Source organism: Telopea speciosissima, chromosome 6 (assembly GCF_018873765.1).
Source record: "Telopea speciosissima isolate NSW1024214 ecotype Mountain lineage chromosome 6, Tspe_v1, whole genome shotgun sequence".
NCBI lineage: Eukaryota > Viridiplantae > Streptophyta > Magnoliopsida > Proteales > Proteaceae > Telopea > Telopea speciosissima.
Genome location: NC_057921.1, coordinates 53,195,162 through 53,218,839, shown reverse-complemented (window position 1 = coordinate 53,218,839; position 23,678 = coordinate 53,195,162). Strand labels below are relative to the sequence as shown.

General features: G+C 37.2%; 2 protein-coding genes across 2 annotated transcripts; both read left to right on the top strand.

Moving 5' to 3' along the window:
• Positions 1 to 2,210: 2,210 nt before the first annotated feature.
• On the top strand, positions 2,211 to 12,067 carry LOC122663716 (eyes absent homolog). The gene is made up of 6 exons (XM_043859346.1): positions 2,211 to 2,216; positions 2,872 to 3,168; positions 3,326 to 3,493; positions 5,907 to 6,000; positions 8,256 to 8,438; positions 11,578 to 12,067. The coding sequence occupies exons 2-6, from the start codon at positions 2,911 to 2,913 to the stop codon at positions 11,835 to 11,837; spliced, it is 963 nt and encodes a 320-aa protein (XP_043715281.1). The 5' UTR covers positions 2,211 to 2,216; positions 2,872 to 2,910; the 3' UTR covers positions 11,838 to 12,067.
• Positions 12,068 to 19,378: 7,311 nt separating this feature from the next.
• LOC122666309 (protein LSD1-like) lies at positions 19,379 to 22,716 on the top strand. Its single transcript, XM_043862509.1, has 6 exons — positions 19,379 to 19,496; positions 19,821 to 19,975; positions 20,510 to 20,623; positions 20,766 to 20,879; positions 21,160 to 21,269; positions 22,341 to 22,716. The coding sequence occupies exons 2-6, from the start codon at positions 19,918 to 19,920 to the stop codon at positions 22,377 to 22,379; spliced, it is 435 nt and encodes a 144-aa protein (XP_043718444.1). The 5' UTR covers positions 19,379 to 19,496; positions 19,821 to 19,917; the 3' UTR covers positions 22,380 to 22,716.
• The last annotated feature ends 962 nt before the right edge of the window (positions 22,717 to 23,678 follow it).

The following is a 23,678-nucleotide window of genomic DNA, read 5'->3' as shown; positions in this document are numbered from 1 at the left end:
CTCCAGTCTGCGCAGCCCTCTTCCCTATTCTCTTCAAAGACGCCAGCCATCGGATGAGATGCCTTCAAAGTCTCAGATCTATTGCCAACGAAAGTGAGAGGAACCAGAATGGGTTTAGGGTTTCAAAATTGCAGGTGGAAACTTGTAAATTGCGGTTAAACGTAGCAGCCATATGCTCCACAACTTCCGGTGAACGACCTCTAATGTCCAGCGATTAAAATCCTGGCCTGAGATGCCGGTATAACTGATCGGCTACTGTGAATCAGGGAAAAAAACCTTTTAGGGTTTTCAAAAAACAAAACTAGCTGCCTTTTGCTGATTCTTTTTCTTCTAACTGATAATAGCCCTTACCAAATTAAGGTAATGAGACTCCAAAACGCCGAGAAGGGAGTGAAGAGGGTGGGAAGTGAGAAATTCTCTAAAACAAGAAGTACTTTGGTGGAGATCCAGCGGGAAAAAGGAAAAAATTGTGTACTTGTATCGCTTTTTTCTTCTTAATCCTATATTTAAACATCCTTATTTATACTCTCACTCCATTAATCATTCCTTCTTATTAAATTGCTTCTTCCTATTCACATTTCTGAAAATTGAAACTCAAAGAGACTCCATTGTATATTTGTATTTGTCGAAGGAGAAAGCAATAGGAAGATTCGCTCACTGAAGAACCGCTTTATTCTTCTCTGCAACATCTCTTCGGTATTTTGATTCAGTTTTTGGGGGAAGGGCTGGGTTGCAGGAAGGATACAGGTTGCTGGAACATGGTTATCACTGGGGATCTAAAGGTCACCCGTGAGCTAATTTGGCCATGGCTGGCGCCGATAAGTAACGATCAAAGGGGATTTTCCCCTGTTTTCCTTTCTGGTTCCTTATTTCACGTTTAGGATTGAAGGGTTTCAAACCCTAATTTGGGGAAGAAGATGAGGGCAATTTGATCATTTAAATCAAAATTCTTACGTTTAACGTCTACAATTAACGGAGTGGGTGCTTTTGTTACTTCGTTTGGAAAGCAAGGGAGGTACGTGGAATTTCTCAAACCTCACAGGTGAAAGTGTACATAAGTCATACCTCAGGGGAGGTACGTGATAGCATCGTTTGTAATTTTAGTTACTTCCTCTCCTCATTTCAAACTAAAATTGTACCAATGAGATGCTTGTCTGGTCTTCTATCACATGGACTAACCCATGTACTATGTACTATCACATGATAAATAGTAAAGAATTATCAAAGCATTATACTTCACTAGGCATAATGACAGAGAAGAAAATCCATTTTTTAAGAAATGAGAAAGTTTTCTTTCACGTAGAACAAAGAGAGAATCTCTTCATCCATGGATTGTGAAGTTTTGATAGGATTTTGGAATAGTGACTCATCATGTGGTGTCATCATAACATCCTCCCCCCATTGTTGAAGATCTGAAATACCCTTTCTAGTCCCATCCAACCATAGAATCTTTGAATTATGATTCTGTCATCTTCTCTCTTTATCATGGATGAAAGAATACTCGATAAATGAAAGCAAACTTATTCAAGGTGTAGTGTTATCACGAATCTTATCACAAAGCGAAAAAAGAAGTATGTCTTGGTTTTTGGGTACTAACCACCGTTTGATAAACGTAGCTCAAGATCACCCCACCCCACCCCACCCCACCCCAAAAAAAAAAAAAAGGTAAAATTACTAAATTATCCACCCAATCCTTTTGTTAACTGAACTACTTATTAATAACTGTAATTTGCTCAGTTGTCATGGGTTTGATTCTCTCAAACCCTTCTCAAGTTGTATGAGAGAGATTTTTTTTGGGTGTGCATAACCCATACACTTTAGAGATAGGAATGGACTTGCATAGCCCACACACTTTGAGTGTGGTGCACATACGATGGAGAGAAGAATTTTCAACTCGGGTGTGCATATCCAGTTTTCCACCCTTGCCACTTGATCGCCACTCAATCGACACCTCAGCCATGTATCGACCTCTGAGGGTGTACCGGACGTAGTCCAGCTCAGGGTGGCGCAGGAGAGGAGCCCCATCCAAAAATTGGCACACCAAGTAAGCCAATCACTATTTAAAAGAGGGCCCACCAAACAAACGGTATTGATTGGTAGCTTTTAGTGTAGTGTGGCATACTATAGTGCCTCGCACGTTCAATAACTTATTTTTCCGGCACAGAATCTCACTTGCAAAATCAAATCCAAAACTTCGATATGCGTCAAAGGTAAAGGTACGGACTTTCTTCCAATTGATCTCTCCATTTCTCATATTAGGTCTAAGAGACAGGAAAAAAAACTTAATCCATATCATTATCTTACTTTCCGAATTAGGGTCAGCAATGCTTGTCTTTCCAGTTTGTAAAGAGATGAACTAATTGGTTTCAGGGGATCTGTTCTTAAATCTACTCAGTTTCTAGCCACAGGCAAATAGTTTGAACTTTTTTTTTTAACTGTAAGTCAGTTATTTTAATTTAAATAAAGTTATGGGTTTTCATTTGTTGTCAAATGGGTAGTATTATTTATCCTTGGATTAATTAAACAATGAATATTAATGTTCAATTCCACCATTGCTTGGTGATGAATGTGGTGAAATTTCATGGCTAGCCCCTGACCAACGGGGCACCTCTTCCATCTTTTCATTGCTAAAAATTTGTAAATTGATGAACATCTATGGAAAGAATTTGTAATCGTAGCAGTTCTCAACACCAAGTTGGTCACTGAAAAAGTGAAGTAAAAAGGAACTAGCAAATTTAGTTAATCAACAGAGCACAAGAATCTTTTTTGATTCTGGGTACTTCTGTTCTGATCCTTAATATCAATTGGGTAGCCTTTATATGATGTTATCTTAATTTTGATAAAAAAAATTTAGTTTTGCTCTTGTTCCAGGCTGTTTTTGAGTTCATAAGTCGTCTAAGAGATGTAAAAATGGCCAAATCGTTGGACGATACCTCAATAAATCCTATTGAGAAAGTGGAAGTGGTGGCTAAAAGTACGATGGATCAGAAGATGAATGTATACATTTGGGACATGGACGAGACCCTTATATTATTGAAGTCATTGTTGAATGGAACATATGCAGATGCTTTCAATGGTTCAAAGGACATACAAAAGGGTATAGAGATTGGGAAAATGTGGGAGGAACACATTCTGCGCGTTTGTGATGCCTATTTCTTTTATGAACAAGTAAGTTCGGTCTTGGTATTTGATTCTATCTCCGCCCCCCCCCCCCCCTCTGTTGCATGCTAGAGTTCCATTTTCTATGCGCCATTATAACATTCACTTCTCATTGAGATGGAAGTTTTCAGTGGACACTGACTTTATTTGGTACATGGTTAATCAGATTGAGGAATATAATAAACCATTTCTTGATGCGTTAAGTGAGTATGATGATGGGAGGGATCTATCTGATTATGATTTTGCCAATGACAAATTATGTCCTCCTTATGATGATCTCAATAGAAGGAAACTGGCATATCGGCATCGGCTTATAGCTGATAAGTACACACAGGTGCTCAGCATGTAATTGTTATGGTCCAGTGTTTTTCACTATATGTCTATCATTTTCTTAATAGTATTTTTTTTAATCCAATGGCTGAACAAAATGACATCACTTGTTTTTTGATCCCTTTTTTTCTTCACTTTTTTGTTTGTTGAGATATATAGCTTCATATTATATATGCTTTTATTTTCCATGCTTTACTATAGTCTTGCATTCATATTCATGATGCAGGTTCATCTTTTTGTCAATCTGGATGCCCTTGTGTTGTACTGAGTTTTTACTAGTGAAACAAACCATCTTTTTATTGTTTTAGTGGTGAATTGTTGTTATGACTTTTTCCACTTCCCTTGTCATGTGGAGGAGTGGAGCAAGGCCTCTCTTCCTCTGTTGCTTACTTTGGTAAAATGTACATCTCAGTTTAATAAGTAGAAAGCTTTTAGAAACAGTGTTCCAGCTGCCTTTGGTTCTGTGTTGGCTCAGCAGGCTCCTTGGTAGTGATTTGAGTAAACCCTTGGTGGTGATTCCAAGGCAGTGTTTCAGGTGGTGATTCCTTAACACATATCTTCTTCTTCTCTTCTTAGTTATTCTTGTTCAGATCCAACCAGTGTTTGCCACTCAATTAAACAATTCTACTACAAGTTGGTTTTCTAAAAATTCCTATTTTTTGAATTGATTTTTCCAGATCTGGGTCTAAAACTTAAGATTTCATTGCTGTCAATTCATTAAATCAGATAAACATTGACTACTGTCCTGTACTTTGAAAGTTCCTGAAATCAAATTCTGTTCAGTTTCTGGTTTCTGTGTCCTTGTTCCAGTAGGAAAATTCATTAACTTGAAATCTTGACATTGGATTGGTCTCAAATTTTGATAACTTATTCTCCCACATAAATTGAACATTCGGCCAGCTTAGGAGCCAGATCAGACATTCTGATTTATTTATTTATTTATTTTCCTATTTGTAGTTTTGGTTCCTAATCCCTGCAATTCTGGTTTTCTAAGGGGTTTCTGAATTTCCAAACCTTAGGCGGTTTAGATTCTCCATCATATTGCCAACTTAGCGAGTTCTTATTTGGAAAGGGGGGGAGGGGGAGTTAGCAACATGTAACTAAAAAGGACAAATTCATTAGAAATCAAGCTTCTTAGCCTATTCCATGGGTAAAGCTCTAACAGGTTATAACTGATCTTATGCCTCCAGACAGGGTATGCCAGTATGGTACACTGCCAAAATACCTATAACTAAGATCCTTAAAGTATAGTTGATATTGTAGGGTTGATTTTGGTATGATTTCGATTTCAATTTTGGATTCATTTCATGAAATAGTCAACAAATAGATTTTTGGTCAAGAAATTGAAATTTTTTTTGTTGTATCAATCTGAAATATTTCAAGAATAAGAAATACATTTGGTAGTTCAATTTCTGAGAATAGGTTCTCTATATTTTGTTGGGAGAGGGTGGTGGTAGTGGTGGCGGAGATGGGAGCGGGGCCGGGAAGGGTGGCGGCGGCGGCGGTGGCGGTGGAGGTGGTGACAGTGGTGGTGTTGGTGGCGGCGGCAGTGGTGGTGAAATAGAGTGATTTTGCTTTCATTTCTTTTTAAACATGTCAAATCACACATTTACCCCTTTTAATCACACATGCTCATTAAAGCGGAGTGCAGAATAGACTTGAAATTGATTTCTAATCAATAATGAAACAAATCCTCAGCTATTTCACTATTTCAAATGAAATTGATTTCAATTTCTCGTATAAAAGAAGAAAAAATCATAGCAAGCACCATAATTTCAATTTATGACCCCATGAAATTTAAATAGAAATCATACCAAAACAGCCTATAGACTGCTTCGAAGAAAACTGCACTGGATGATATTGCTGGTAAATATCTTTTCTAATACTAACAGGGATTTGCATTTGGGATAATATTAATGGGTGCAAAGAAGAGAGCTCCAGCTAAACTATTTGTAAGGTCTCCAAAAATCAAAAGATCCAACTCTCTATGTCTGGGAAAATTGCAAAGACAAATTTCTTTCTTGACGCAAACTAAAAATGTCAATGTCTCAGGTCTTATTTTCAAAGACACAAGTTGTTGGATGATAGAAATTTCCAGAAATAGCTAATACAGGAGTTTATGAGTTATGAGTACTTGAATTTTGTCCATTTATGATCAAACATATTGATGAATTACATATTCATATACTCATTTAAAGCAATTGATATAAGGAAGTTGTAAATTTCTTCATGGGAAAAACACATAATCTCTAGCAATGCAATTATAAAAATGCATATTTCAATACTAAGGAATGTTTTTTCTTATTTTCTTTTTTGCTTGATCAAATAAATTGTTTCCTCTCATGAAACCTGTTGTGATCGGGTAAAGTATTGTAGTATGTATTAGGGAAATAACTCAACTCCTTTCATTACTGCAGGGTTTGCATAGAGTTCTTGATCAAGAAATGATAAAGCTTTGGGATGATCTGTATGATTTGACTGACAGTTACACAGATAGGTGGCTCTCCTCAGGTGTGTTGTGCCATTGCAAGATATATACTCCCTTGCTATAATAACTACATTGCCAAATTTCCCTTGCTGGGTGCATCCCTTCTACAATAAATCAATAATGAACTCATGAAGATTTTGAATTTTAGAAACGTGTGTCATTATTACTTGATTTTATCATTTAAACAATATTCATAGTTTGAGATACATGTGGAAAGCTTTATACCTTGGAGTCTAAAATGCTTAGTCTTCCTGTAATTGCTTTGACAATGCAAGAGGATCTTCAGCACCATGAAGTTTTGTTTTCTTGTTCTGGACTATATTCCATTTCAGCAGCTTCTTTGAGTTTTGAGTCAAATTTGTGGGTTGTTTCCATCACTTTCTTCAGGTCAATTTTTGGAAGCTCAAAACTTGTTTCGTAGCATGATTTTAGTGCTTTTTGAAGGCTCATGAATAAGACATCTAACAGAACCAAGATCTCAAGAACCTAGTTGTTTTGAGAAGGTATTTTTTTTTGGGTAAACGTTGTTTTGAGAAGGTAACAAGTTGCGAATGGGTTTTTGGGTTGTGACAGGTTATGGGAGTTTTAATTTAATTAGGAATGTCAACCCCCCACTTTGGTTCAGGTAAAGAAAATAGTAGTTTGAGTTAGAGACTATTTTAAGTTTCCATTTCTGTTTGTTAAGGAAGCAGTTAAACACTCATGGGATTCAGTGAAATTGTAGTTGGAGTCATTAGAAAATTTCATTTATTTGGGATTCAAGTGAAGAGTTGTAGATTTGTTTTTCTGTTCTATTAGACTTGAGAATTAAAGAGTCTTTTTAAATAGGGTATGAATGCATAAGAGATTTAATTATTGATTGGTTGAGATGCGTGCATCTTTGCCTGATGGAAACCTTTTCTGTTGATCTGCTGTGGGCTTTATCGTTTATTTTCTGTTTACATAATCTAGGTTAGTCTATTTATGCGATGCTTTCTTTAGTTTTTGTTAGTTTTGACCCATGGGTAGTCTACTTTATCTATTTTTATTTTCATGTTCAACTAATTGGTTTATGTTACTTATCTAGTTGATTTTTACGTTATATTACAAGAGTTTAATTTCTCCTTGGAAAAGCCGAATCCCGGGAGATTCTCTGCTTTATTCCTGCATTTAATTTTCTCTTCCACTCTTTATTTATTTTTCCTATTCAGTATTCAAAAATCATATTAAGACTGAAAATTTCACGTTCAATTTCTTTTTCCCAAATCTTAATTGATGAATCATATTTAGTGCCAAAATACATTGATATCCTAGAGGTGTTTCTTTGGGCCCATTACCTTCCTTCAAAGCTGTAGGATCTTAAAAACATCCTAGATCAAAAGAGAACCTCCTTTTCCTTTTGGTTCCCTTTCTTTCACATGCAAGACTACTTGGGTGGGGAAGGTCATCATTAAGTGTAAGCCTTTCTTTGGATTGAACTTCTGTAATTTTCATATTGATTTCCTATTGTTAGAATTTTTCTTATGTATTGATCGTCGTGGGTGGAGTTTTGGTTTCTTTCCTCTTTTTTCTCCCTTAATTTTCCAATAAATTCATTATTTATCAAAAAAATAAAAAAAACTTATGACATGCTTCAAATAAGAGAACCGACCAGAAATCCATACTACCAGAGATGTTCATGGAAGATGGTAAATCGAGCAATCAACTATACAAACTTGACAGAGAATTTTGGAATAATCTACAATTTTCTTCTTTGGATTCTTCTATGTAATATCTTGGTGTTGGTTTTTCAGTGGCATGTGGGGCGGAAGGGTCTGATCCTTTAGAATAACTTTAAGATGTTTCAGGAGAAAGATATTTGGAATCCTACTGAAAGAAATCCTGTTTCTTGGTAGACACCATGAAATGGATGGAGACCTAGATTGTTTGGTGTGTTGTTATCTCCCAGTACTTCAGATTCATGAAATCTTTCAAAACGTGAGACCTAGGACAACGGCTTTTCTCTGCTTCATGCTCTTGCAATATGTGGATTGATTTCCCTTTTTCATGTATGGAACATGGAGACTGCATTGCTTGAACCTAGCACACATGTGCCATAAAGTCTTACTTGGGAGAAGTGAACTTTCCTTACTCTCATTTTCTATTTGTGTAACGTGTGTTCAAGTTGAATTTAATAACAGCCATTGGAGTTCTTGAAATGAAATCTGCCTTGTAAGAGAATTCTACCAAACTTGCACCAATATGCACAACTATGTTTTAGCTCTATGTTCTAATAAATTTTATCCTTTGGCCAATGCAGCACGGACATTCTTGGAGCAGTGTTCAGGAGAAAACAAAGCCTTGCCTCATGTTGCATCATCTAACGTATCTACTGGTACAGGATACCAGAACATTAATGTTTTAGTGACTTCTGGATCATTAATACCTAGCCTTGTTAAGTGTTTGCTGTTTCGACTGGATGATTTAATAACAACTACAAATGGTTAGTTAATTCCTTTTATTTCCTTGAACTCTATTTCTTATGGGTTATAATCTTGGTTTCTCTTCATATGCTCTCTGACTCCAGCATATCTAATATTGTTTCATGACTGTATTCTCTACTATATATCTCTACCATTTTAAATCGTTTTTAAATTTTTTTTTATAAGAACTATACCATATTGATGAATATGCTGAATTTGATATCCTATGATTCATCTGGAGTAACTGAAGCCATGAAGTTCATTTTAATATATCTTTTGAAATATCTGTGGTTGTTACATTGGTTGACTCATTTTTTAATGGAAAGTATATTACTAGAAAAGCAAGTTGAATTTGATCCTCAGAGTTCCCCTTCCCCCCTTTTTATTTTACTTTTATAGGTTATGTGAACAATTCATCACAAAGCGTAAAATGGAACTTCCAACCAAACAGTTGGAATACATAATTAAATGGCATAGTGGGAAATCATCATTCATGTAAATTAATGAATGCCATCAAATGATTTTTATTGACCTATAATTTCATTTATTTTATTCACATTGCCATCAGTTGCCCAAATTTACACGTATCAACATAATTCAAAATTTATTAAAAGTTTCTCAGCACTGATGTTGAGTTATCAGTGGTGGAAAATGGCTAGGATGAACCCCAGATTCAAAGTTACCCATCCCCGTAACAAGATCCTAAGTAAAACCCCAAAACAGAATTTAGGTCAAAGTATGGTCAAATTCAACCTTTTCTGATGAAGGTCAAATTTTTGGCAAGGTTCACAAACTAATAGGATAACCCAACCCCAAATACTGCGATGTTCTGACGGTTAGATTGTAAACCGTAGGTGTTTCCAGAATTAGCAAGTAAAGTTTCTAAAATCTAGGAACTTAAATATCAGTGCATCACAACTCAGAAGGATATCAAATTCTGGCTGAAAACAGTAAAACAATAGTAGAACAGATTCCCCAAATATAATGGTAATCAAATGGCTGGATTGAGATTAATCAACAAAGAACCAATTTTGGAAATTAAACCGGACATTGGGAGATTTAATACAGCCCCAGATCAGAGGTTCTGATCACTTTAAAATTTAGGTCGAGGGACACTAGTACTGGTCCTTATAATACCTTGAAATATGTAGAGAATCTACTGGTCAGATCTCCCATAATATGAAGCCTCAATATCAGAAGAGAGGGAACCAAAACAGAGCTGCTGCCAGCACTGTTTGGTGATGTTCTTGGCTGTGTTTAACCAATCAGTAAGAACAGAACAAAATAGCAACAGAACAGATATTGAACCCCTCCAATTCCTGGTTAAATTATTCCCAGGAAGCACCAACACTGATATAAGATAGAACGCTTGAGAGAATGAAAACAGCAAATAGAGAGGGGATAAAGTAACCAATGGCTTCCCACCAATAACTTGGACCAGAATCTTGCTGTTCCCAAGGATTTCCCACCCTTAACTGAGTCTCACAGCATGCATACTAATGTAGGACTAAGTCACAAGAAGCCTAACCGACAATAGGATCACAAGTGCTGTCAACAGTAAACCTTAACAGTAGATTTCAACAACAGGAAAACAGAAAACTCCCAAACAGTTGGTAAACAGTAAGGTCTTTTAACACCTAAGACACAGAAAACCTTAACACAGCCTTAGGTGATACTCAGTCACAGGAGAACAGAACAGTAGAACTTCCTCTACTGTCAGCCAGAAGAAGAAGAAGAAGAACATAGCCTTAAATCAACTAAATGGGGTTGGCTACATGGATCCTTGCGCTCCAATCAGCTCTATTCGAAGTCATATATGATACAAGTCCTCAGCTATGTATGTGTTTCCTCACCACTTCTATGGTTAGTTGAGGCTGCCCCTGGCTCTTTTAGTTCCTTCAATCTGAATCAAATCACTCCTCCATACTAGAGCATCCCAAGGCCTCTGTTGCACATGGCTATGCCACCTCAAACGACTTTCTCATAGCTTATTCTGTATCGGATCTACTCCCAAATCAACTCTAATACGGTCATTCCTTACCCTATCCTTCTTAATTTTGCCACACATCCATCTCAACATCCTCATCTCCGCTACACTTGGCTTATCTATGCTTCTTAATTGCCCAACATACCGCACCATGCATCATAGCCGGTCGTATGATAGTTCTATAAAATTTTCCTTTAAGCTTTAAAGGAATGCACCAATCACACAATACTTTGGACACACCTCTCTACTTCATCCATCCTATTTTAATTGTATGAGCAACATCATCCTCTATATCACCTTCTTTATTTATGATTGAGCTCAAATACCTAAAATAATCACTTTGTGGAATCTCCCTCGCATCAATATTCTCCACCTCATTAACGGTCCTAGTGTAAATAAAATTACACACCATATACTCCGTCTTGTTCTACTTATCTTAAAACCATTTGATTCCAAGGTTAATATCCATATCTCCATCTTGGTGTTAATCCCTGTCTTTTTCTCATCCACCAAATCAATATCATTAGCAACCAAGGAACCTCATTTTGAATGTCTTTGGTTAAATCATCCATGATAAGTGCAAATAAGTAAGGGCTTAAGGCTGATCCTTGATGTAACCCAATTGGTATTGGGAATTCACTACCTTGGAAATCCTTCTCTTCTCTAGAATATGCCAGATTAAATCTCTAGGGACTCCGTCGTAGGCTTTTTCAAGCTCAATAAAGACCATATGGAGATCCTTCTTGCCTTCTCTACATCTTTCCATGAGCCTCCTAAGTAAGAAAATAGCTTCCATCGTGGATCTTCATATCATAAGGAGGCTATGTGAAGAAAATAGCTTCCATAGTGGATCTTCCTGCCATAAGGAGGCTATGTGTAACCTGGTCATTAAAGTTGTTATACAATGCAAAAACTGGGTTTTTTTGCCCCTTTTGATTGGAAAGGGGGGGGGGGGGTTGGAGTTGGTCATGCTACCATTTAGTGATCCTATACAGTTTCACCAAAACAGGGAACCTGATTAAATTTCATTAACAATCTGATGGGCTTTTTCTGTTCTTATAATGTTGTAAATTTTTATGGAACACCTAAAAGGATGTTACTGTAACTTGTTTATGATTTTCTGGCTGTTTTAATATCATGATCTGCCTATTGATGGTTTCTGATTTCTTCAGTCTACAGTTCATGGGACGTTGGAAAGCTCCAATGCTTTTCATGGATCAAGGAGCGTTTTAGTGGACCAAATTTCAGGTTGTGTGTGATTGGAGATGGAGGGGAAGAATGCGATGCTGCACAGACAATGGGGTGGCCATTTGTCAGAATTGATCCCCGACCTGTGGGTTTTCACAGGTTCCCAGGCCTTACAATAAAAACGATCGGCCACTATCTTGATGTCGTGTATGATGTTCCTAAAGATGATGATGATGATGAGTAAGTTGTAACACCACCTGCAAGCTCTCATCTTTGGGTGTTGTATGAATCTTAATGTGTAAAAATGAATGGTTGTGTCAGCCTTAACAATAGAAGTGCATAGAATCATCCCAAAACCCTGGATTGATGACCTGCCAATACTTGTCATTTTTACTGTTTGAAGCAAAAATTCTCATCAATATTGTTGACCATTGAAAACACATGGGTGCTTGGATTCTTAAGGTTACTGATGGGGCACAACAGGGTTGCTCATGTTGATGATTTACGCACAGTTATTTTGTGTATACAACTTCGCAGTAGGTTCAGCTTTTAAAATGTACATTACCAGTGTTTTCTTTTTGTAATAACTCTTTAAGCTCAGTAAGTAACTATTTTTTGAAGACCTTTTTTTTTTTTTATCAATTATTTATTGTTTTTGGAGAGCGGGAATCTATCATGCCTTTACCCTGAATCTCTTGAGCCACACAAGGCCTGTTAGGTGATCCCCCAGAAAATGCCATGAAACACTTGTAACCATGTAACCTGTAACTTGAAAGCAAGGGCATGGCTGCAGGGGGTAACCAGTGCTTGGCGACCTTTTAAAAAATAAATGTTAAAATGAATAGGGGAAGGGATTCATGTATGGGAGATTCCGTGCATCGACGATTCGTCAAATAGGAAGGGTGCATTTGTCATTGCGATGGGGCTCTTGTCCCCATCCAACATCTTGTGCGCGAACCGACACCATGCATGTGTAAAGACCTTTTGCCAAAAGAATATCTGTTGTAACATAAGGCTGAAACTCAAGGCTAGTCTTGCCAATGGTATTATTATGTGCTAGTTATTTGACCCTTGCATCTGATATGAATTGATGGCGCACCTTCTATAGGATCTAACACTAACCTAGTGGCAATAAGCAATTTCCTTAAATTCGGTGTTTTTTTATCAACTTTGAACTCAGAGTACATGAAAATCTTACTCCAACTCTTCAAAACATGGTTTAAGGAATTGGGAGGTGATCGGTGGAGTATTTGATCAATTCGCTGTTCTTGATCAACGCCTAAATTATTTCTAATTTGTTCATTCATTATTATATCTTTTTTAATTTACCAATCATCTATCTCAACATCCTCATTTCAACTACTCTAAGTTTATTTATATATATATATTGTTTTTTCACCGACCAACATTCAACTCTATATATTATTGTTAGTCGTATAACTATCCTATAAAATTTTACTTTTGATTTTTAAAAGAATATGTCGATCACACAGCATTCTAGACACATTCATCCACTTCATCCACATTATTTTAAAAATTTCTGCAACATCATCATTTATTTCTTTTTTGACTCCGCCAGTGTTTTATGCTATTGGTCCCATACCCGGTTAAAGAAAGGTAGTTGTTGTGATTGGTGACTCATGTTGGCATCATAAAAACATTAGCCAAACCCTTTTCGCATGAATCTTATCGATCAATTTGACAAATGCAGGAGAAATAATGTAGCTAATAGCAGATTTTTCTTGATGGAGCATATGTTACATAGCTAGTTCTCAATGAGGTGAATATCTCTTCCTTTTCACTGAAGACTTGGTGCCGCATATGACAGCTGCTACCTCTCACCTTGTGGTGATTGGTGATTGTGACTTTCCTCATTGATTCTTCATGAAACCAAGAGGACTTTAAGGGTGTGTTGCTACAACAGAGAGACAGAGAGAGAGAGAGAGTAGTTTATCTTTTGAAATCACTTGCCCTTAAAAGTGAAAAAGTAGATTTTGGGCTGTTCTGCAATTATATAGATGACCAATCAACATTCAAAATAATGCACCATAAATTGGACAAAAATGAGGGGGGTGGGGAGAGGGGGGAAGATAGAAAAAAATAATGATAGAAGGGGATGGGTAGAGGCATATGGAGGAAAGGTCTTTTGTTTTCTTTCATTTTTGGTGAAACTAGGGGAAAATGGATAACTATGTATTCAATGATTGCAATTGAAACAGATAAAATATGGATTTCTACCAATGCAGCAAGCAATGCCTAAAGAAACATAAGTTCCTATATCTTCTGGTCCCATTTTGAACATGTCCTCAGCTTTTTATTAGTATCTGATCCTGTATGTGTAGATCCCATGGTTTTCAAGTCTGGCTGGATATGGGGAAGGCCAGGCAGAACCAGAGAGATTGTTATAAATTTTGTGTGGTCACTACCACACCAATTAACAATCCATGAAGAAGTTTTTAAGGTTAGAATGACTCAATCTGTCTAATTTTTTTCTTCTTTTTGGCAAAGAGGATCTTGAAGATGATCTTGTTCAGGTGGGGATTGTCAATGCCAGCCAAATGGATGATGGTGATGGAGATTAAAGCATGAAAAATGACTAGGGTTAGATCTTGTCCTGATCTACTTTAGCAAGCATTCCAAAACCTAGCTTTTGTTTTCTGTCTCCTCCAATTACCAAGTGGATGATGTTGATCTCTTCCTTCTTAATTATCTTTTGGGTGTTAGCTTTTGTCTCCCACCTTTTATCCTAAGCAGAATCTGCTTCCTAACTTTCTTAATCTTGATAGTTTATCCAGTTTTAATAGGTTTTGATCATTGAAATCAAAGTGATTCCAATAAATGCCAAATCCTGGCTAGGAAATTTTCTATATCCCAATTGATTCCAGATTAGGAAAATTTGTGAATGTAGCTATCAAAGTTGCAATTTGGATTTGTTGTTTTTGTTTTTGACTCAGTTTAACCCTTTGGTTTCCATTGCCTTTCTTCATTGTTTATTGGTGTTGGCTCTTACTCCTTCCTGTAAACAGCATTTCAACTAACAACACATGTCCAGCAAAGAAAAAGAAGTAGTAGATCTTCTTGATGAACATAAAAGGCTTATTGATAGGCCTGTAAACGGATCGGATTCGGCTTGGATACGGATCGGATGTAATCGGATTTGGATATTTTCTGGTCAAATACAGATACCTCTAAATGGATTCGGATGCGGATCGAATTCGGATTTTCAGCCATCCGTTTACACCTCTGCCTTGTGTAACTCGAACCTTCCTCCCCCTAGAGGATACAATTCACTCTCAATCCATAGTTTTAGATCATGATTCTCTTTTCCTCATATTCTAGAACCGGTTGAATCTTAAAAAACCCCAAAGATCGTTATTTACTTAATTTTTTATAATTAAGTATTCGGATTCGGATTTCTATCGGAGTATTCGGATTTTTTTTCCGGATATCTCTAAACGAATACGGATGCCCCTAAACGGATACGGATGCGGATCGAATTCGGATTTTCGATTATCCATTTACAACCCTACTTATTGATGCATCTATAACCACATAAATAAATAAGATAAGGCATGAGAAAAAAAGAGGCTTGGATGTGAACATTCAACACTGGAAACTCATCTCATGTCTCTAGGCCAATAGTAATAAGAGAATTAAGTTCAAAGATGGAACCCAAGATGGACTAAGCTTTTCCCTCTTGTGAAGCCATACTGAAAAATGTAGGATCGTGATCCTCTGATCCCTGCTCAGGTGGGGTAGGGCGGTCATTTTGCCCCTGCCTTTGTGAGGCTGCACGTCGGCCGTACGGGCAGGCGGCAGAAAAGGATCCAAATTGAAAAATGTATGGATGTAAGTTCTTGCATTTTCTTAAAGCAACACAGTTAAAGTCAAGGACTGAGTTTTCCTCCACTCAGTCCCATTCACCGTTTAGGGATGGGAAAGGGCTTCAGGGGGTATTTTGGGAACATTTTAAAACCCTATAGGGGTTTGCAAACCCTAAGATGGTGGTGAACCGTTCTCTATGGGTGGAGGAAAATTTTCTCTTAAATTCAATAAGGTCGATTGGTGGAAAAGTAATGCTTTTGTGGCCTATTTGACCCGTCATCTGGGTGAACCGTCCTTTATCGGTTGAGGAAAGCTTTCTCCTAAATTCAATAAGGTCGGTTGGTGGAAAAGTAATGCTTTTGTGACCTATTTGACCCATCACCTAGGACACATCACAAGATGGTCAACATAATAAATGATATACCTCTTAAACATATTGAGATCCAATTAAACCAACTACTTTGAATGGTCCATTCCCTGCTAAGATGATCGTCTTATTGGGATGGGTGACTTCATATAACTCTCAGTGGGCGTTACAGAGTCAAGGCAACGGTGCTCTACGATCAGCTTGACCAATGGTAGAGAGCATCCTCTTTAGAGGGGGGGAGGTAGTTGGGTTTTAAGACACTGGCTGAAAGTTGCAAGGCCTGGACTTTTAGTCTGATTTTGGGCTGGTTTGAGGCTTAAGATAAAGTTTCTTGGGCCAAGCCCACACCAACCACTTGTAGGGCTATGCAATTTTAAAATGTTATTATTAAAGGATATTTTCTAAAGACCTGTTTGGATGGAAGAAAAAAATGGAAGTTGGGGAGAGATTTAACAATTATAAGTGCAAGTAGATTTCTAGAATATTTGGTGAGAATATCCAATTTGGATCAAACTCTTGAATGCGGAGAAAAGCTTGCAAAAGTACAAAGACAGAGTGGTCCCTTTCTTCCATACTTATCTTTCAGCCAGTAATGAGTTTTTTGGAGTGTTCTTAAGAAACTTACTATTTCTCTTTCATGGACTTGAAGACTACTCCTTATGGGCATCTTCTCCTCCCCTTCTCTAGGGTTCCAAATGTGTACACTTTCTTGTTATATGTATGTATGTGTCTCTTGTTTTTCTTGTTACAAAGGATTCTCCCTTATTCCATATCACAATTGACCTAAAAAATTTCACATTCTTGTAGCTTATCTTTCTCACTTGTTCTCTCTTGTCTACATCATAGGGCAGAGTGGTTAAGTTTGGTGGCAAGTTTGGGTGGAGCCCTTGTTGATTCAATAATCTCAGAGTACTTTGTGTTTGGCTATCTCAAGGAACCAACCCAAACTCTGAGTAAGATGTGGAAGTGCCAATTGATTAAAATGGCAAGGCATATATGTGGCCCATGATGGGCTTGAGAGACTGGGCTTAGTGCCATAGCATGGCCCACCCATGTGATGAATTTTGAATTCATGGTCTTGAAGGTTATTACAAAGATTTTCTCAAGACTTCCATTTCTTTTTTTTCTTTTTTTGATAGAAAAGACTTCCTTCTCATGGCATATAGATGTCGCAACGGCAGAGGGTACGCTATCACCATCTTTCTCTATCTCTCTCCTCTTCACATCATCTAGCAGCCTTTCACCATCTCTCTCTCTCTCTCTCTCTCTCCTCTTCACATAAAATGACCTCTCTACCGCCTATTTACAATGAAAGCGCAAACGGAATAGTTTTAGCAACGGTTTACCCATGGGATTTGTTGCAAGAAGAGGTTAATTAATGTGCAACTTCGAGTTGTCAATTAGATTCTTTATGCAAATGGCAAACCAATTCGAAGAATTTCTCACAAAAGTATTCAATTGGTTCAGACTTATTATTGCACCTCATTGGTGTGGTCCTCTATTTTGAGAGAGAGGGAGAGAGAGGAATCTTCACGCATTGAGATTAAAATATTCTTAATAATTGATTGTCTATCTATAAGGGTGTCAATCAAGACGATTCTCGGTATTTGGGATGGGTCCATACCGATAGCAACACAAAAGGTGCAAATCCCAAAACCATCCCATTTAGTTTATAGGACCAAACCTAGGTATCAGTCTCGATTATTAATGGGATGGGAAGGTATCAGTTCCTAAATGGCTCTAAGAACTATAGAAAAGGGAGAAGAACTTTAATGGTTTCTAATGAGATGGTTTCATTTTTGTTGTTGTGGATCTTTTCTCTATCATGAGATCTAAGTTGTTCTTTACTTTAGAAAGCAACTTAAAATTCGAAACCATGATGAATTTTATAGTTTTACTTCTTCAAACTCTCTAAGATCACATGTAAGTTTCTCAAAATGACAATTAAGAATTAAAAAGAAAAGAAAAAAAAAGAGCACCCCAGAGTGTATGAGGCTATATAGCTCCCGCTATTGAAGGGTCTAGGAGTGACAAATGTACACAACCTTACCCCTATTTCGCATGAGGCTGTTTCCAAGGACATTTAAGAATTAATGATGACCAAATAAACAAGTACATATATGGTGTTAGTGCCATCACTAAACAAGTTTATATAAACAAAACAAAAGCTCCATCACCTGAAACCTCCATATGAGAAAATATCATCCTTGTACATCAAGCTAAAGCCATAAACTTGAACACGATAATATGAAATATACCTCTTGAAAGAGTACGGGACTGATATTTTGGTTCTAGTACCATTGGGAATCTCATCTCAGAACCATCCCGAGCCATTTATATTCGATACCAAAACCAGATCCAATACCGCGTTTTAGCATGACAGTTCTGCTCCCAAATTGACACCCTTACACTTTCCTGTCCATGACAATGGAAATTCAAGAGAGCATTGCAATCCCTGGCCCACTCGCACAGCTACAAGATCACCTTAAAAAACCCACTTCCATCTTAGGCTTAAAGAACTTTTCATTTCACCTCACTCACACTACATTTTAACAAGGAAAATTTTAATTTTCACTTCCCTTCTAACTTGTGCGACCAACTGACCATTGCAAATCGGGGGATTTCTCGAGTTGGTTACTCATAATGTTTAGTAAAATGGTTCACTCAGATTGGTGCGGAGAAAATTTTTTCCCTGTCTTCCTTTGCATGTTCATTCATGCTATATCATGCTATGGGATTGGGTTCGTGACACTTCATTAGTATCATAGCCAAGGAAGAATTTGATTGTCAAGAATATATTCATACTGAAATCATGGATTTAGAATCACGAAAAATTCCATACAACTTGAAGATATGCCTTAAAATGTACATATATGTTATAACTTTCCTTACCTGGCATGACACGTTTTATAACTGTGAGATCCACTTGCCAAAGAAGGCAATATTGTGCCTTAGTGGGACGGAGTTCCTGGCACTTCAAGGATGGGTTTAAGCTAACCATCATTGTAAGCTAACTACCATTGTAACAAGCTAACCACCATCCTCACCCGACCAATACACCAACAACACTGCCCACAAAGGAGTCACGGACCATTTTAGTCTCAGTGAAAGTGAAAACAGAGACAGTGTGGGGACATTCCTATGTGGAATACCGTATCATCCATTCTTGATTCTACCTCTACTGCTTCTGCAACTCACTCACTCTTAATAATTCAAACAAGGATACGTTAAGTTTTACTGTACATATATCCGTACACATAGAGAGAGAGAGAGAGAGAGAGAGAGAGAGAGAGAGAGAGAGAGAGAGACTCACATACATTCACACAGAGGGAGACCGGGAGAGAGAAAGATTGATAGGGAGTGTGTGTGTGTGTGTGTTTTGGTGGCCCATGGTTTCTGACAAAACTGATCTTGAAATCCCACCAACATAATGGAAGAAAGTCACCTTCTTCTCTCTTCCAAAAGCTGTGTTACACACTTACACCTAAGCCACAACTCAAACCGACTGAAATAAAAGGTAATAAAAATCTCTATTATTTTTTCTTTCTCACTCTAATTTTGTCTAATTATCCTAGAAAATAACCTCTTTTTCCCTGCAACCTTCAAGGGTGTGTGCTTGTTGCCCCACTTTAAAAGGTTGAACTTAATTCATTGCTTGCAAAGTGTTATGGGAACTTTTGGGTTTCTGCGCATGTGAAATCTCAACTTTATGTATGACCCTTCATCTAATTATCTTGTGTAGTTATCATAACAATTGTTTTCTTCTGAGATTTTCAATAGTTCCTCTGCCTTTCCTGCTTTTTGTTGGAAATTCTGTATTGGATATTGATTACTTTCTTTTTCTGGCTTTGGTTTTATCACTCTCCCCCCCCCCCCCCTCTCTCTCTCTCTCTCTCTTGTTCTTGTTCTTGCAAATTCTGTAAAGGCCTAGAGGGTATGGTTTATTGGGGTTATCTATGATGTTTGCTCAGAGCCATTTGATTTGTTCTTCATCTCATTTTGTTGTTCTTTTTCTTCCTTTCCACACTTATCCAGAAATGTTGGGGATGAGAGGCAGACTTCTGTTTTCCTCTGCTTGAAGCACCAGGTCTTATACTGCTCGGAGGAAGAAGGATAGGTTGTCAGATAAGCAATGCCTGTTCCTCTTGCTCCGTATCCGACACCTCCGGTATCATTTACGCCACCAAATGGTATATCCTCTTAATTCCCAGTTATTTCAGCCTTTGAAACCAATGTTTATTTCATTCTGTTCTGTCTAATTGTAATTTTAAGGTAGTTACTTCTCTTCATATGCAATATTTGAGTAAACAAGCTCTACTATAATGGTAATTATCTTATAAGAACAAGCATTACTGGTCTCAAGTTTTGAATATCAGTCTGTCCTGGTCTGGTTAATGGAGGAGAATTGTCAGTGGATTTGGGGTAGATATGATTTCATTCTATAAGATAAATGCTGTAATTAAGAACTCGTTATCTGAAGAACCTCTATCTATGAACAGCGTACTGATTCTTAAATGGAATCTAAGACATAATTGTTGATTCAATTCTAAAATCCCATCGTGTCAGCTAACAGGATTTCAGATAATCAGGGAGCTCTGTAACCTGGGGCGGGGAAGATTCTTTAAGCGTTCTTGCTCTTCAGATCTGTTATTACCTGCTCTCACCAATTTTGAATTGTAAACTTGTTAATCTTCACCTGAATTTGTGCAAAGCCATTCTTTCAGGTGCACAGAGCCAACTTGTGTGTTCTGGCTGCCGAAACCTTCTTCTCTATCCAGTAGGTGCAACTTCTGTTTGTTGTGCCGTCTGCAATGCAGTGACAGCAGTGCCCCCTCCAGGTATGTTTCTTCTCATTGTTGTCTATACTTAATTCCTCACATACGTCTTGTAGGTTTTAAGAATTATAATTCTGTCTCCTCCTCTCAGCAGTGTCACCAACTTCATTATTGCTTTAATATTATTGTTTTGTATTCTGATTAGGCACAGAGATGGCTCAGTTGGTCTGTGGAGGCTGCCACACCTTACTCATGTACATTCGTGGAGCAACAAGCGTACAGTGTTCTTGTTGTCACACGATCAACCTAGCCTTAGAAGGTATGAGATCTATGAGAGTGGATTAAACCTTTGAAATCTTCTGTTTGATAAAATATAAGCTCTTGCTCCCCTGTGGGGGGGGGGGGGGGGGCAAAAGGTGCACAGATTAAAGGTTAGCTTGAACTAAGGTTCGCTTGGGCCAGTGAATCTATTCTTATAACCATGGACATAAAGACTGAAGAAGGTTTGAAGGATCACTAAAGTAGATCCAAAAGCAATACAACAAACAAAAACTGTATTCTTGTACATACTAAAGTATTCAATATACATCTACTGGCAGCAAACCAGGTCGCACATGTCAACTGTGGGAACTGCCGCATGCTATTGATGTATCAATATGGAGCACAATCTGTGAAATGTTCAGTTTGCAGTTTTGTGACATCAGTTGGGGTAAGTGTATCACTTCAAAACTTTCTCCAGCAAGGTATTAACTTTTCAATCTGATGTTTGTTGTAACAGACAAAAATCACAAAAACAGAAGTACACAATAAATTTCCCATATAGCTTGGACACTGAGCATGAATTACTGAAAATCCTATTTAAAGATAAAATAAATAACACCATGAGAGATTTTCTCGGTCTCTCAGCATTAGATTTACCTCTAATGCCTGCCAAGAAGAAATATGTTTTCTAAACCTTTAAGTCAGCTTACCAACATAAGACACTGTAGGCTTTTTATTTGAATACCTTTTCCCTACAAGACTTCCAAGCTAGAAAAAGCTACCTTGTCCATTCAGTGGCTTCATGTAGCAATTGCCTTTACAATACACACTATGCTAAACAAGATAACAAAGACAGTTTTCTGGAATTCGGCTATGTTACACAAGATGAGCTCTCCAATATCTTAGACGTGCTGACACTTTCATTTGGATAAACTTAAATTTATCATATACTGTTTGTTTTCAACTATTATGCCTGTATCATTGATATAGTTTCCTGCAAATTAGCTTATTCTAATTCAATCCATTTATTTACCACAAATACATGAATTTCCTTTTTGATAAGTTAGGTAAACTTCAACTAAATTACTTTTATGAGAAAAGCGTACATTGTAAGAAATAAGCTTTATACATGTAGATGTGATTTGGGCTTTCCAGGAGTTGCCAGATCAGATACCTCATATTTGTGTCACACATAAAAAAATGTCACTTTCCTGTCATGTAGATTAAGACTAACTATATTCTTGCATCCACATATTGCAGATTAACACACAGCTTATCATACAGTAGGATATCTAGATTTTTTTTGTAAACAGAAGGGTGTTGTTATATGGGACTCCTACTGTTGCCTGTACCTTTCAGGGCATCGTGAGATACAATTTTCATAAAATTCTGTCTCGTCTAATTTACTATTGTTGAAATCCTAGCAGTTCTTTTTTTTTTTTTTCCTTCTAATTTTCTGCAATAGAGACGTATGAATTGCATATCGTTGAGCCTTAATTTAAAAACATGAATGATGCAGGCTACACCAAGCGCTACAGAGCAAAAGTTCAATAATTGAGATTGTAAAGCTGCAAGTTATAGACTCCTACGAGTTCATTCTTTCATCTTACGGCATCTCACTTATTGCTTTTATCAACAGGCGGCTTTATCTGGATGTATAGAGTTGTTTTTTCATCTTTTGCTTCTATTGAATAAGCATTTTTGGTTGGTTTGAGTGTGTGATTATTCCATGAGAAGAATGTTCTTTTCCTTGTGCAATTAGAACAGGTAAGGACACAGCTTTTTCCAATTTTACACGTGTACTAGTGACATGAAATCCACATCATATATTTACCTCCCAATATTTATGCTGTTTGGTTTTTGAATGATCAACCGCAACTAGTAATGTTCTTTGGCTAAGATGACAACAAAATTGATTCACAAGAAGCAAATACGTTTGGGTTATAAGTAGAATGTAACTAGTTATTCACCCCAGTTATGTTTATGTCCAAAAAAATTTACTCTGGGTGTTCAGTGAAAATGATACAGAATTGCAATATTAGTCTTTTAACCTAAATTAAGGTCCTAGAACATTTTAAGTAAATTCTAGGTTTTACTAAAACACAAACAGCAGGAAGATCCTGCTGTTATGCAATGAATATGATGCTGACTGACCTAGATTTTTGCTCTTAAGACAAAATAGCAACTTTGATCAAAGGAAAATAGATTGTACTGAATGTGACGCCGACCAATCATCGTTGCTCTAACGTTAAATAGTAACTTTTTATCGGAGGAGAAAATAATGATTTAAGAAAGAAAGCTATGTATTCTCAGTAGCCAACATATATATATTCTCTATCAGTCTATCCCATGTATGACTAATCACAATGAAAGATCAAAGTCTGTCCAGCTATCCTTACCTAATCTTTATTAATGAGGTGGGCATGTTTCTATGGGCTGTTATCCTCCCAGATTAAGATAGCTATCTGTCTGTCATGGTCATAGTTAAAGAATCTTTCTCAAGGTCAGGAAACATCCAAAACCCCTTCCATTATAACTGCAACTTTTCATTTCTATGAACTTCTCATTGCTTGGCCATAATAAATATTCACCTGATAATCATTGATTTATCTTACAGGTTATAACAAATAAAACCAACCGATTGGCTAATAAAAGTGATAATGGAAACCTTGGGCACTAAGTACATGGTTAATATCCTAGATTTTCCCATGAACAAAGAAGGGATGGCGATCAAACCTGGTTTTGTCAACAACATTGGCCTTCCATGTTGGTCCCAGCTCCCAATTCTCACTCTTACCTAAATGATCTGAAACTGACAAAAATATCACACCCTGATAGCAACTGGTGAATCAACATC